This window comes from Poeciliopsis prolifica, unplaced genomic scaffold (genome assembly GCF_027474105.1).
Source record: "Poeciliopsis prolifica strain line A6 unplaced genomic scaffold, Auburn_PproV2 SCAFFOLD023, whole genome shotgun sequence".
NCBI classification, from domain to species: Eukaryota; Metazoa; Chordata; class Actinopteri; order Cyprinodontiformes; family Poeciliidae; genus Poeciliopsis; species Poeciliopsis prolifica.
The window spans coordinates 5,094,848-5,110,498 of NW_026562398.1; the positions used below are offsets into that span (position 1 = coordinate 5,094,848).

At 37.4% G+C, this 15,651-nt stretch overlaps 1 protein-coding gene across 2 annotated transcripts in view; it reads right to left on the minus strand.

Moving 5' to 3' along the window:
- The window catches only part of scube3 (signal peptide, CUB domain, EGF-like 3), a 101,694-nt gene that overhangs the window by 15,270 nt on the left and 70,773 nt on the right, over positions 1-15,651 (minus strand). The window contains exons 7-9 of one of the 2 annotated variants that reach the window (XM_055046211.1): positions 13,948-13,995; positions 7,310-7,426; positions 5,362-5,484 (exon numbers count right to left, since the gene is read on the minus strand). In XM_055046211.1, the coding sequence (XP_054902186.1) occupies positions 5,362-5,484; positions 7,310-7,426; positions 13,948-13,995 (288 nt within the window). The remainder of the gene's footprint in view (positions 1-5,361; positions 5,485-7,309; positions 7,427-13,947; positions 13,996-15,651) is intronic. The other variant, XM_055046212.1, reaches the window with a different exon arrangement.

Here is a 15,651-nt window from a genome sequence, read left to right on the forward strand (position 1 = left end):
AAGTGTTTGTTTTCGGCAAATTAAGGATAAACTTTACTCTAAATCCCAATGGAAAATAATCATCGTGAGTGAGTTTATCCCTAAAAGGTTTCTTATTGCAACATTGACGCCACAAGTGAATCTGTAACTTATTATTACATAGTTTAGCATTAACCCAAAGAACAGAGCGTTGACGATTGCTACGACTCTTATTTACAAGGCTGCAAAAAACAAGTTTCCATTCTTTCTAGCTTTCGGCTAGGTCTCATTGTTTTTTTTTAAAAGGGGTTGATTAAAAGAAATAAATACATTTTGCTTGAATTCCAAAGACATTTTCTTTGTCCAGACAACATGAATTCTGACGACCTTCTTCTTAAATCCCAACATATGTGGATCAGGACTTTAAAGAAAAGCTGATGGGAGCTTCACATGAATGCTCCGTCCAGACTTACAAACCAACAAACACTAACATAGAGTTTAGTGCTTTTACCCTACACTCCAGGTTTGGTGTAAAAACTAAACCCGAGGTTTAATTTTTATACCTCAACACTTCAAATGACAGCAAATGTCTGGATCAGTGCAACAGAACCCATCCAGATTACAGCAAAGTCATTGCATTCAGGAAAATTACACTGAGTGTAGGTGTATAGTTTGATCTTGCACTCATTATTTGCTTCTTTTATCTTGAATAACTAAAAATGACTTTTGTTAATGATAATGGATGGAGTTATGGTGCTAGTACCATAATTGACTTTACTGGTATAAAGAAATTTTTGTACCAGTAAAATACAAAGTTTTTACCATACAGAGGAAAAAAACTGTAATGTAAAGTTGATAAACACCAACCAACAAATCATTTCTCAAGCACGTTCATTGTTACCTCGTTAGAAAACATTTACCTTTGAAGACAAGGCTTGTGTCTGAGAATGCTTCTTTGAATGCCTTCTTTGGAGATTTTCTAGGAAAATACTGAGGCAGACTAAGAACTCTGAATGGACTATATTTCCCATCAAACCTACAAACAACCAGGGATTCCTCAGAACAAACTGCAGTGTCTCTAGGGAGAATGATGTAAGGGTGTCCTTGTTGCTGCCACAACCTGATTGTGAGATAAGCTGATGATGGATGGATGGATGGATGGATGGATGGATGGATGGATGGATGGATGGATGGATGGATGGATGGATGGATGGATGGATGGATGGATGGATGGATGGATGGATGGATGGATGGATGGATGGAAGATTTTTCTAAGGTTTTTTTGCTGTATTCAAATAAAGGCAAAAGCCAAAGGGTTGACCTTTTACATGTTTTTTATTCCTTTGTTTCTTCAAAGGCTAAGATAAAAGGTTTCAGTGGACAGTTTTCAATTTTCCAGAAAACCTTCAGGTTTTAGACTGGTCTTGAAAGAAAAAAAAAAGAAAGCCTGAAGTCTGAATGCGTTAATGGGCCTTACAGAACATGACAAGCGCTCCATTGCTCTCTGAAAACCACTGTTTCAAATGGCTTACAACATGTGGTGAAGGTTTGTGACTGCACAGAGCATGCTCAGCCGTGCTGCTGAGCTGCACGCTGTGACAAATGCCCCAGCCGCCAAGAGAAATGAGCCAAGCAGCCAAGCAAGAAGGGTAAAATGAAGGACAAGTTAAATGTTTGAATTCCCTGAAATATATGAAAAGTTGATAGAGACCACAGGAGGAAATAGGTATATTGTAATTGGTTTGTCAGATTTGATTTAGATGCACCTATTGCTGATTGGATAGGATGCAATGTGTGGTGTCAATTTGTCCCGAGCAGCACATCAGAAGTTTTTTAGAGTCAATTTTTACTTTGTCCTTCATAACAAACATAACTTTTCTGGCCCTTTTTGCAATGGGGGAAGTGATTGGAGGACAGTAGTTTCATGCTTGCCCAATTATCCACCTGCCCAACTCAACTTAATCTGACAAGTTTAACTTAGTCTGAAAAGCATGATTTTCTCCAAATTGCTGTATAAAATAAACATGACTTAAAATAAATTTCACAACTTAACACATTGAAATTGGGGCTCTGTCTCTTTCAGTTTATGTTCTTTCAATACATCATCACATCATCATTCCTCTATTAAGTGGCTACAAATGTTTGCTGAAGAACTGGACAAAAAGAAATAGTTCACATAATGAGATGCACAGTTCCACCAGGTGTTTACTAATTGCTGCAGGCTAGTCTAGGGCTGAGTGGGTGAGTTGTGGGGAAAGGGAGCACTGCACTGCAATGCAGAAGCTCAATTTGGAAACTGCTGATCAGAAGAGGAGCTGCGTGTGGAAGGTGGAGTGGGTAACTTACAGAACTTTGTGGAGATGCAATGCTTTTCAAACTTACCCCACACTGAGAAACTACTGTTTACATTCTAATGAGCCTGTTTTTTTTCAATATGCCAGATATTTAATCATAAATATGCAATATCCTGACACCACGGATTCCTGTGGTAGCTACATTAATCAGGGCAGAACCAATACAAATAAAATGTAATCTTAACCGGGAAAGACTGCACCCTTTTTTTCTTTCCATCAATCCAAGAAGAGAGAAAACATGATTGGAATGAGAAGAGAGGTTAAGAGGCTGACAGGTGACTCAGCGCTGTGGAGTGTGTGTGTGTGTGTGTGTGTGTGGGGGTGTGTGTGTGTGTGTGTGTGAAGCTGGCAGCACCTCACTCAACGCACGGTGAGCTTTATCACAAGCCCTGTCTCCAGACAAAACACACAGGAGCAAACAAGGACAACAGTGTTCCAACACTGACCCTGTGCACCCACACAGCGCACCGATGACTTCTTCATGGCACCATGCCACTAAAAACAAGCTGTGATTTACATTCCTACCAAGAAAGGGCCGCATTTTCTCACTTATCTGTGTTATTGTGGCTAAATAAACTTTACATTGCTTGGCACCAAATAATGACAGAAAGGCATTTTCCCCAAATGTGAGTTTATTTCTTTCTTTTTTTTTACTGACCACATGAGATGTTAAACTAGTGTATAGTGAGTGGTGTGATTAAGAGCACCAGCTGTAAACTCACTGCCTGACACTGATGCAAACCAGGCTGAGTATTGATTGACCACATCAATGAGAGGGAAAGGGAAAAAAAAGTCATCCGTTTTTCCACATGGAGAGAAGCTGAGATCTGCCCCACGTTTCAAGTCTGCCTGTTTCTTTTCAACACAAGGTTTTCTAGTGACTGAATCCATCCAAGACTTAGTGGAGCTTTTCAAACTGGACCGAAGCCGTAGCAGAACTTTACCCAGCCATGACGAATCTTCATTTTTCCTCCAGCTAAATGACCAGTTTTCCGGTGAGCAATGACTACAATCAAAAGACACAAAACAAGTCAGGAAGGCTCCCTTTGGTATCTCTGCAGGCAAAAAAAATATGATAAACTCATTTTATAGCATCAAGGGAGAAGCTATCCATTTTTATTGCTATTAATAAAACCATATTTTAGGGAAATAACTTGTTTATGTGAATTCCATGAATTTAGTAGAATAAATCGTTTTTTCTCACACAGAGGTAAAATTCAGGTGCAACAGCATACTCAGGTTCTGATTAACAATCACAACAGTATTAGTAATCATAACAATATATCATAAAAGATTATAATTTAACAATTCTATGCAGTGATTATAATAGAAAGATCACACTTTTGATTCTCTGGTAATAATGAGCAAAGTAGCTGTTCTCTATGATCTTAACTTCTATTCAACATGCAATTTATAAAAGGCTTTATTACGGGGATAATGACTTTGTCTCACCTCATAACATCTAAAAAAGAGTTTTATTATTCAACAAAACACCAAACTACAACAGCTGATAACAGAGAACAGACAATGAATTCCTTAACAAAGGAGTGAAAGCAAGTTTCCATTCTGAAATGAATGAGTCATTGTTAGTTTGATATTTGTTAATTGAGGTAGCATTGAAATACTGAGTCTTCTTGACACATTGTGAAGTCATTTTAGAGCACATTGCTTATGCAACCAAGTGATGGGCTACACCTTGGGTGTAGCCCATCACTTCCAAAGCCTAGTTGCTTTGGAAGCACTAGGCTGCTTCCCCTTTAATCTCAAAAAGAAAAAAGTCATGAAATGTCAAAATATCTACTTTATTAAATTCTGGGGAGCGACAATGTGAAAACAATTTCCTGGTTTTCTTTCCTGAATATTACCAGTAATTACACAGCAGCTTAAATGTAAAACCAAAAGCTGTCTGGACGTCTATATAAAAAAGTTCTTCCATATCTGAGGCGATATAGAGAATGTCTCAAAACAAACATTATGAGACTCTTGAAACTTGTTTCTTTGTTAAATAAGAAAACAAAAAAGGTGTTATCCTCCTTGTACCATCTCTTTATAAGTGCTTACAAAAACAACAGACCATAATCAGATGAGATCCTTAGAAAATTCCTCATTTATGGCCTTTTTACATGTAGAATTGGGTCAATTTCAAATAGGCAATTAACAACTGCTTAAGGATGACTGATGAAGAGACATTATGTCTCTGATGTGCAAATTAATGGCTGCTAATTATGTTTAATTTGTGTTCCCTAAAATAAAGTGTTATCCTACGGATTTACAAAAAATTTATCAAAAATATTCTAATCAAAAGCTTTACATACAATCATCAAGCTAAAATGCTAAATCAATTTGGACCTTTTTATGACATCTGTAATGATGAAAATCTTATATGACAGAGAACTTAAATGCTTCTAAATAGCTCAAGGTTTTTATTTATAAGGGATCTTCTCTAATCTATGTGACAAGAAATAAAACAATGAATATAAAAAAAATCTATAGGGGAGGTTATAGAAATAAACCCCCATCTTGCAAAATTTCTCAAAATCTAACGCACTATAGGGAGCCTTCTACTTCAGATTACTACAGATTATCTGACAGATTTGGTCTGAGCTTTGGTTTATGCCATAACTTCAGTTATACTCCAGTCAAATCTTCACCTTTCATAAATAAAAACACAAAACAAAACAGAAATTTGTTGTATAAGATTGAATTGTGTTTTTTCTTTCCTAATCCACACCTGGTCAACTTTATTCCTTGATGGCTCAAACTATAGAAATACACCCCTGTTTGCTTTTGAGTAATTATCCTTTTGTTCCTCAGTTCCATGCCTTTTCTGATTATTAACCATCTTTTGCCTTCAATCTGGCTCGATATTTGAGCAGTGTTCTTTTCGGCTGGAAACAGGAAGATGAAGATGAGTTTTAATTTTTAGCATCACTGTGAAACCAAGCAAACATCCAAATCAACAAAATGCTTTAACAAAAGAAAACAAGCGTTTATCCACAACGAAATACATTTTAGAGTTAGAAAAAAAAAAAAAAAACACGCTACAAACCTTGACATGTCCTCTCGTTGGTTAGCAACTTGTAGCCTTTCTTGCAGCTGCACTCGAAGCTGCCCACGGTGTTTCGGCACACGTGATCGCACCCCCCATTGTTCAGACGGCACTCGTCAATGTCTGCAAATAAAAAACCCAAATGAGTAGTGGGTAATTCAAATCACTCATCACAACTGAAAGGGTGAGATAAACCTGCAGAGGAAGCGGTAAATTAAACACTACACTGCTGTTTTAGCAGAAAGTAATCTACTTTTTGCAATGTTCATTAGGGGGCTGGCTCAAAATATATAATATAAATGTTAATAAATATATAAATATATTGTGTGGCTTTTAAACAGACAGCAGCTCCAGAGCATTGCCAAGGGTGGGGCAGATACAGTACAACAGAGATAATGACTTGATTTGTCATCTGTTCATCCTGGCTTTTCACTGTTATCTACTTTGGAACGTTTTAAAGAGATGAATTATGAATCTTTGTCACAAATATATTGTCTTTTTCTCAATGGATCCGTCATCATCTGGTTAAGATAAATCCAAAAGAAGTGGCATTAATGAATCAATCTCTTGCTTGCTCTGTTCATCTCTATCCCCTTCACAAGTGCCTCGCCTTAAGCGGGCGCCTGTCTTCTTGTGCCAATGCCACCTGGGTTTGTTTTCCTCTTGTTTCCCCCCCGAACCAAACTAATACGAGTCATTGTGGTTTTATCAGTGTTCATCTAACCTTACAGTCAAACAAAGCAGGCAGACGTCTAATTTTGCTCTTCTGGGAACAATCATGACTTTGTTTTACGAGTTTCCTTAGATGTTTCTGAAGAAAATTTGCCGATGGCTTATTGGACATGGGATCATATTTGTAGTTAATAAGCTTGAATAAACTAAATAAGAGAACATAAATCATCTTAATCATCATCTTTGAAAAACAAAAAACATTACCAACAGTTTGACAACTGAAGAAATGTCAGCATTTCAGAAGCAAGAGGATTCTATTTTTTCTCAAATACAGCTTGTTTCATATAAGGAAAGATAATACTTATTGTCAATCATAAAATGGTTTATCATGTTGGCCTAATTGATGTAGGATGGTTCTGTTTAAAGAAAGTTTGAAGTTTTGAAACTTTGCATTAACTTGGTGGAGATTTTTAACAAGGAAAAAAAAGAGAACGATGAATTCAGAGCCCCTGTGACCTTTTTTTAAAATACCAGAACCGTTGTGACAGAGCAGGACTAGAGAACTTGTGGGTCAAACAGCTGTAGTTCCCTGAACCAGATTGTGTTTCTGCACCAGTGTTTAATCACCTATGTCCCTCTTCCGAATTGAAGAATAATCCACTTTTGCTCTGTTGTATATGTGGGTGGTTTCTCACTTCAGGACCAAACCAAGCATGGGAAAAAAAAGTCCCTGGAGGTAGCTTTGCACATTTGTGGCAAAGAGAAAAAAACAAAACTTTTTGCAATAAAATAAAATTTTAAAATTAAGAATCTAAAAAAGTTTTCTCTACACAAAAAGATTTTTGAAATGAACTCTTGAGACTCAAGTCTGACTCAGCCTGGCCTTATCATGTTTGCTACTATCGTTTCGCTTTTCTCAGCAATATAGTCATATAGTTTGAGTTGAATATGATCGCAGATGACATCATGCAGAGTAGACCTTCATAAAGCATATGAAAGGTTATGTCTGGTGAATATGGATGCTGGTCTCTCAAAAAAATCTTCCTCAAAAAATATCTTCTCAGTAGCAGACAGTAATGCAAGATTGCAGTAAAAATATTTACAACCACAACTGCAAGCAGAAAACATCTTGACAAGTTTTTATTAATATAAAACTCCAGTAGGGGGGATGAGGACTACTATGCGTGGCAACAGGACAAACAAGAAATTAATTTCATGACAGCAGGACAGGTGCAGCATGAACGCCGCCCTGATGTGCGGTTGATGAGCGATTTACCTTTGCAAGTCTTGCGGTCTGGCTGGAGAGTGAAGCCGACAGGGCAGCTGCAGCGAACTCCTGTCACCGAGTCGTGACATGTGCTGTCGCAGCCGCCGTTGTTCACAGCACAGGTCTCTGCAAGGAACCAAGCAGGCAGATGAAAATACAAAGTAATTTGTTGCCCTGACCTACTTATTCAAACAGCATGCTTGTGTACTGGTGTTACAGCAAAAATTAGGAGCCACGCTATCATCTACAGAGTTAATATTGTCAACAGGAAGGGGTGATAGGAACAGCAAACTAATTAAATGTTCTGAAGCAGAGAGCGAGAAAAGAAAAAGAAATACTGGGAGCAGAATCGAACACAGCAGAATATTAGAAAAGAAATTTAAGGAGGTGTGGGGAAAAAGTAGTAACTGTGAAATGTAGTTAGCAAACACGGCTAAACAGAGATAGCTGTTTGAGAGGACTAAATATGTTTATGTGTATGTACATGTGTCTTTTTTGTCTGAATAAATGATGAGGATATGAAGAGAAACTACTCATTGCTCAACCAATTTTTTAAAGTGAACATAAAAGGCGAATCCACTCTGCTACAAGCTTAAATCAATAATAGTAGTAAAAGCTAGAAGTTAAGCACTGGTATAATGCAAACCATGCGATTGGATGTGTGCCCTGGTCATAAGCTCAGCATCCTCGACCGAGCAAGAAGTTTTATAGGTTGCACAACATTGCACGTCATAGAGAAAGTAGACCATGTAGCCCCCGAAAAACAAGGTGATCATAAAAAAGAGGTTTGCTTCTGGTTTTATTTGGAGCAAACCTCTAGTAAGTTGGAGAAATTAAGCACTCCACAAAGCTACAAAAGCTAGAACATATTCCTCATTATTACAAGAGCACCAGATGAATCATAGGGTTGGTTTTATTGCAGCAGACAGACTAATGCACAACTAAATCAATTAAATATTCATACAAACATGGTAACTAGGTCTCCAGAAAGTGAGCCAGCATGATATATTCTGATCTAGACTGTTTTGACTATTTTCCTTATAACTCTGGTCCTGTGATTTCTGACCTGTTTTGAATCCACTGACTGATTGCTTTTCTTCCCCAAAGACCATTACTACTTGTTAAACGCTTCAGCGTTCAGCTGAAATGTTGCCATCAACAGAGCTGCTTTTGTAATAATCTCTGTGAATTTTTTTGTTTTTTAGATCAAAAGTACTTGTATTCCAGGGTCCCTGTGTCCTTTGCTTCCCTTTTCTCTTATTCTTGAGCTGTTCACAGCCAATTGGCCTGGTTCTGGTCTTTAAAAAAGCTTTTTTCTGCTACCATGTGTTAGGAATCGCTGCAAAGTTAATGACTTGATGCGATCAAGCTTACTTATTACCAACTGGCAATACATAGCCAAATATATTAGAATTTGCTGCAAAATAATAAAAAATGAATTGGACTGTAGATATCTAGATCCAGAATTTGATTATATAATAGGATTGTATTAGAATGAAGTAAATTGATATGAACTGAATTGTGAACTGTTTGCAGCGTAAACTGTCTCCAGGTTTCGTCTTCAAACTGAGTTATTTGTGTTTGACAATTTGAAGATATTTCAGACTTGATACAGAAATGGAGAAAAATATTACATGGGTTAAACTATTTCTGAGTCTATCAAGAAATAGTTTAGCCCATGAGCTGTAGAATCTGTAATGACAGATTCTCTTTTCTGTCATTACAAATAGTGTAAAAAAAAAAAAACTACATTACGCAAGATAATATGCTTACATTAGTTAACGTGGAGGCTTTTTATGATTCTTCTGTCCACTTGAAATGTTTCTCTTTGGGTCGGTTGTTAGTGTCGTTGCCATGTGAACCTGTGTTGCTGAATCTGGGAGGAGTAGCTTCTGAAGGAGCTGCTCTATGTGGATCAGGATGGGTGTGTTTGTTTGGTTGATGAGTTCAAAAATCAACAGTTTTCCCCCGGAATGAGTCGCTCCACCCTGAAGTGATGTCTTTTTTTGATAGAGGCTTTCATTTATCCGTCTGCCACGGAGACACATTTCTCATGTAAACTTCGCGAGCGTTTTCATCAAGCTAAACAATCAAGGCGCAGATTTGCTCTGACTGGTCTTTGCAGGGGGAAGAAATCTCATGATGGTGTTTGATTATCCCAGTCTTAGACTGTAGAGCATAATGCTGTGGATTCAATAATTGCAGAGACTAGACAATAAGTCTAGTCTCTCCAACTAGTGTTGGGACACGCTTTCAAAATGCTCAGTCAGACCGCTGTCTCATCAAATTGTAATGATCATGTGTTATAGGAGTTACGAAAACTTTCTAACATTATGATTTTGTAAAAGCAGGAGACAGACAAACGGTCTGGTGTTTCTCTGTGTATTCTGGAAGCACGGCAGCCACATCGGCGCATCTACAGGGCTGGGACACGCAATTACAGTAAGAGTAGGCCATCTTTTGCAAATATTCTCCAATAAAGTGTTTGGTCTAAAGCTGATCCGCAGTAATATATGATACGCTGCTAAGACAGTGATCATAATCTCACAGAAACCACATGATTTCTAGCTACAGTAACTCTTGACTTGCATCAGAGATGATGACAAGCGTCTTGTTATTTGTGACAACCGCAGGAAAAATGCATAACCGGGTGAGCACACAAAATCCTCAAAAAGGCTAAAATCAGAGTGTTGCTCAGGATGGCTGACCTTGGTGCAGAAGATGCTCTTTTCAGAAAACCCTGGAGGTTCTTTCCCCCATAAATCAAGCCTGCATCTACAATAACTTTAGTCAGTTTGGACTTGTAAGATAACAGTCTAATGTATTCATCCCACTTGAAGCTTTTCACATTTTGTCATATTACTACTTACTACAAGACATACATCTAATGAATGAGGATTTTACAATAGATCAACACACAATTACTCCAGTCAATAATCTCCTATGATTGCTGACCAATTTTTTCCACTGGTGATTTATTCAAGTCTACCAGAATGAAAGGTTTCCTTTACGTCACACTAATCTCCAGCTCCATCCACAGATTGTCTAGCAGATTGGGAACTCCTTGAAAAAATCGGAACAGCCTTGGAATGGCATCCCAACTGTGACATTTTAAAGTTAATTGATATTCTCTACATCGGCCTGTCTGTTGGTGTGAATGGCTTCGTCAAAGTGGGTTTCTAATTGTGCCACACTTTTTCCATTTTCAGAGGACTGAATGAACAGTTCTGGGTTGGATGCTCAAAGGTGACCTGTCTTCTGTTTTCCTTGGCTCTTGTAATGCTATTTGCTACATAATGTTTTCTAAAACCTCCAAGACCTTTTGCAAACAGCTGGATTTCTACTGAGATCAAATTAGACATAGGTGCACTCCTTTTACTAGTTAGGTGACTTGTGAAGGTTACATTAAATTTTACTGAGTGACAGAGTAAAAACAAATAACTCTAACTACAAATGTATGTAAAAAAAAACCCCAAAACAACAACAAAAAAAAAACATTTGCTTCCACTTTACAGTTATGTTTACTATTGTATAAAATCCCAATGAAATACATTCAGCATTTGACTTTCTGGCTGTAATGAGGAAAAATGTGAAAAAGTTAAAGGGGTATGAGTACTTTTCCGTGGTTATGTAACTACTGCCTTGATTTGAACCCCCTTGAAAACACAGACAGACAAATCATACAAAGCAAAACATGGAAGAATGGGCTACAAATAGATCTGGGGCTTTTGGTACACAGACGATCAGAAGTTGAACCTATTTGAGCTGCACGCAAAACACGTCTCCCTATGTTTCATTTCTGAGAAATGACACAGAAACTAGGACACCAAATACTGAAATAGGTCAGACGGTTGTACTGTAGGATGTGTGGAAGTAAGCATTCATGTACATACAGTTGCAACAAATGGTACCTTAATCCCCTCATGTACTCTCTGTTCTTCCTCTGAATGGGCTGCTCCTCTGAGAGCAAACCTACTCTCCAAGTTTCTTACATAGTATCATTAAATTGTAAATCTCTTTGATATATCAGGGTTTGATACATCTTCACAGATTTATGACTTAATGTTTCTGCTGTCTTTGCTATTTCAATGAAAACGCATCCCATCCTGAAAATTGGGTTGAACTACTCAGCTGATATAATCACGTTTCAGTGCTCTCAGTGAAAGAAATCACTTTTGGCCACACAGCGAAAGATGAAACTCCTCAAATGGATTATGTTCTGGAGTTTTGGACATGATATTACATGCGTATAAAAAGAGGAGGCTCACTCAGTTCTGTGATTTATCTTTTGCATAAAGTAAATCTAAACCATGGACACATTATTGGCTTCCTCACTGCAGCTAATAGGCCATGATGATGGAGTTTAGGAACACCACGGAGGAGTGTTTGAAATGCTGCAAGCCTAATTTCACTCACATCAGTCATATCAAAACACAAATAAAGCAGAAGTCTTTGGTCTGACTCATAAAAGGAGCACAGTTAATCTGATTGTCTTGGACTTCTGGTAATCTAATTCGCTTTATATGCTAATGCATCCACAAACAGCACATCCGTGGCACAGTGGTGAGCTACAACATTAAATTTAAGAAACTGAAGGTAAAAGTTCAATGCTGCAGTCAGGTTCCACCATGGTGGTATGTATTAAACAAAAACCAAGTGGGAAAATCAAAAAGTTGATAAAAAAAACAAAACAAGTAAACTGCAAATTCCTCCTGATCATTTCAAAATACCAAAGACCTTCAAATTAAAGTATTTTTGCTTTTATTAGACTGTATGTCAAAGCTGAGTTCTTGCATTTCACATATAAAAATCATTTGTAAATATGAATCTGGATCGTATAATCTAGACAAATGATCACCAAAATGATAATCATAACTAGCAAAGCATACTGGAACAAATTATTAAACAAAGAAAAAATCTCAATTTAACCAACAGCCCAATGGTTGCAAAGAGAAGGCACTGACATTTTTATTTTCCCAAAGCCTAAGCAGAATGACATATAATTTGTCCTCAACTTTCTTATAAATAACAAAACATTGTTATGTGCTTAATGCAGTTTTGAACTGTTGTATAATATTTATTCAAATGTAAAAATAGAAGCGAAAATTATGCAAAATGACTAAATTTGATGTTTTCAAATAAATTGGCTGCGAAAACCAAAGCCTGATAAATAAAATACATCATCCATTTTAGTCAGATATGTACAAAACTGTCCATCTTGGTACATCATCAATTTTGAATGTTTGTTCAAATGTGGCATATGAAGACACATTTCTTTTTTTAACAGTAAAAAATAGAAAACAAAACAGAAAGCAAGAAGAAACAGAGAATTAAAACAGATCAAATGAATGAAACACCAGTTTATAATCCCAGATAGAAGTCCAGAAGGATTTGTGGCATTATTAAAATCCACAGTGCTGTGAAAAAGGATTTGCCCCTAAACTGCCAATACAAAACTTTCCACTTGCTAGTGTGCTTTGAAGCTTTGTCCTGTTCTATAACACAGGTTTCTTGACCTTTATGACACAAACTGCTGCCCAGACATCTTTCAGAATTTTCTGGAAGAGAGAAGCAATCACTGTTCCATCGGTTATGGCAGCCATCCAAGCCCTGATGCAGCAAAGGAGTCCTGGGCCATCACATCATCAACACCATGTTTGTGCTTCCACTGAAACGATGAAGGCGACCTTGTCACTGTACGCAACGAGATGCACACTTTCTGAAATAAGTCTCACTTTTGTTGAACATCTTTTAAATCAAAGCGTTGGGTATGACTTTCAGAAACCTTTTAGGAGACTTCATGTTTTCTGACAGGCTCTATGAAAGGGATTCCTTGATTCTGCAGGTGCAGCAGCAATCAGCTGTGGCTGTGGATGGTGAAACTGAGCTGCTCTTAACGCAGATTTGACCTTAGTCAAATCTGCGTTAAGATTCTACCCTCAGGTTATCTTAACCAATACATTTTTTACTATAAGGCGTCACAAAAAATACCAAAAACTGAAGAAAACTGTCGGGTAAAAAGAAGAATACTTAGGTAGATTTTTAGAAAGAAAACTGTAATATTTACTTAAATGTAAGAACTTTAGTCAATGTTAGTCAATAAATGTAGTCAATGTTTAGTCAATAAATCTGACATTTGTGATCCCAGCATAAGTTATGACATAAAACTCTTGTATTAGCCCATGTTGATTTATGTGGCCCAGAACAATAAAAAGACATCAGCATAAATATGCATATATATTGACATTTGGGGCTGACTGAGAAAATGTGTGGGTGTCAGAGACTTGAAGGCGATATCTGTGTGCCTCCCTGTGTGTCAGTACGAAACGCAGCACATCTGAAACATCTCTGTTATATAACTTCTCCGCAGCAGGTCACAGGCTCCCTGTTTAAAGCTGAGTTTGGAAAAGGTGTGGTTTAACACAGGCAGTGGCTGTTACTGAGAGGGCATTCACAGGAGGAAAAGGAAGCTGGTGGGGGGAGCCAGAGGTCAAAGGTCAGAAGGATGATGCCCCCACCCTCCCCATCCCTCAACAACATTGTCCTGAGGGGAGGGGCTTCATCAGTGACTGTAAAGTTAGACTGCTCTATTCCCCACACCCACAGACCCCCAGAGAGAGAGGGGAGCCAGATAAACACATATTTACCATTAGGGAACAGCTGTGGGGCTGCCTGGGACTGGACACTCCTCTCCCCTGCATGCACACACACACACATGCACACACACTTTAGTTTGGTGTGCACTTGAACGGGACAATGTAAAGGTGAGGTAACAGTATATCCTCCTTGTTCTAATTCGCAGTTTTGTAGATGTATAATAACCTCTTTTCTTAGAGATTTTGTGGCTGAAATAACAGCAATAAACGTTAAACAGGACGTTCCTATACAGTGTCCGAAGACACTGTATAGAAACGTCTATTGCCACATTCCAGTAACAAAATTAGATTTAGATTTTATTTGGATTTTATGTGATCTACCAGCACAACCGATGGTATAATTTTAAGGTGAAAGAATTTCCAACCAGACCCACAAAGTTCAATCGATTTTGCAAAGACAAATGTGCGAAATTTCAATCTCTAGATGTATAAAACACCCTAAGACACTTGTTGTTTATCAACTATTTTTTATCAACAGCTATGAATTAAATAGCTTATAGCCTATAGATGGCTGCCTAGATTTTCTTAGTTCATTTGGATTTTTTTTTCCGTTTTTGATAAAATTATCACTACAAGTCGTCTTCAAGCTTTGTAACCAGAACTAAATTTTAGTTCAGTTTCATTGCTTGTGCTGCTGTGAACAGTTTTCTCTTTTCCTTGAACTAATCAAGGCTTGTTCAGCTGCGTTTACAGAGAATAAGAATATTTCTTATATTAAAAGCCTCTACTTCACATCATCTACATCATTACATGTCAGTTGTGTACGTCGTTCCAGATGTCTTTGTTCATCAACTTATTTGCCTCGATGAAGGTTTATTCTGTTGGGCTTACTTTGTATTGCTTAATGTGTAAATTATGTAATCTGAACTTTCAAATTTGAGTCAAAATGACATTACCTCATTTAAAGTGTGAAAATGGGTTTTTCCCACATCATTTATCTGACAAATAGCCCAATACAGGTGCAGAGATTGATTTAGTTCAAATAAAAAAAATAAAAAAAACTTAGGTGAATTTTTTAATGGACTGCATGAACAGTAATAATAAAAAATATGTCTTCTGCACCAAGTTTCTTTAATCTTTGTTTATACCAACAGGAGACGACACAGATACAACAGAATGACTTGATATTTTTTCAAGAAATTAGATTCAGCCTCTCCAAGGACACAATTCAACAGAAAGTCGTTATCATACATTAAATCCTGAAAACAAAGGGACAATGACAAGTTTTTTTTTTTTTTGCTTAAACTAAAATAAAGGTGACATATCAAGGCAAAAGTGTTACCTCGCAACATGCAGTCATGCAAATAAATGTTTCACACACTGCCGACAAAAAGACATTTTTGCTGTTTGCGTATGAGAGGAGGCTTCTGCTGGTTAGTATGAGCCTTGACAGACAGATCAAGTGGTGGTTAGTGTTGCAAAAGAGCTGAAATTCATGGACAGCCATACTCAGTTCTGCACTTTATGGAGTCTTTTAAGATCTTTGATGGTTATATCATTCAGGAATTCAGTTTATAAGGCTGTTTTGCAAAAAACACTGTTGGCGGCTTGATAGCGGCAGTGCTGTCACTAAAAGCTGCAGCAGAGAAATTAGCTTTTTATGATAATTTCAATTTCAATTTACAGTGAATAAAGTTTACTGTAAATCTGATTGGTGAGGTTTTCCAACTTATGAACTACTTTAATTTAGAATCA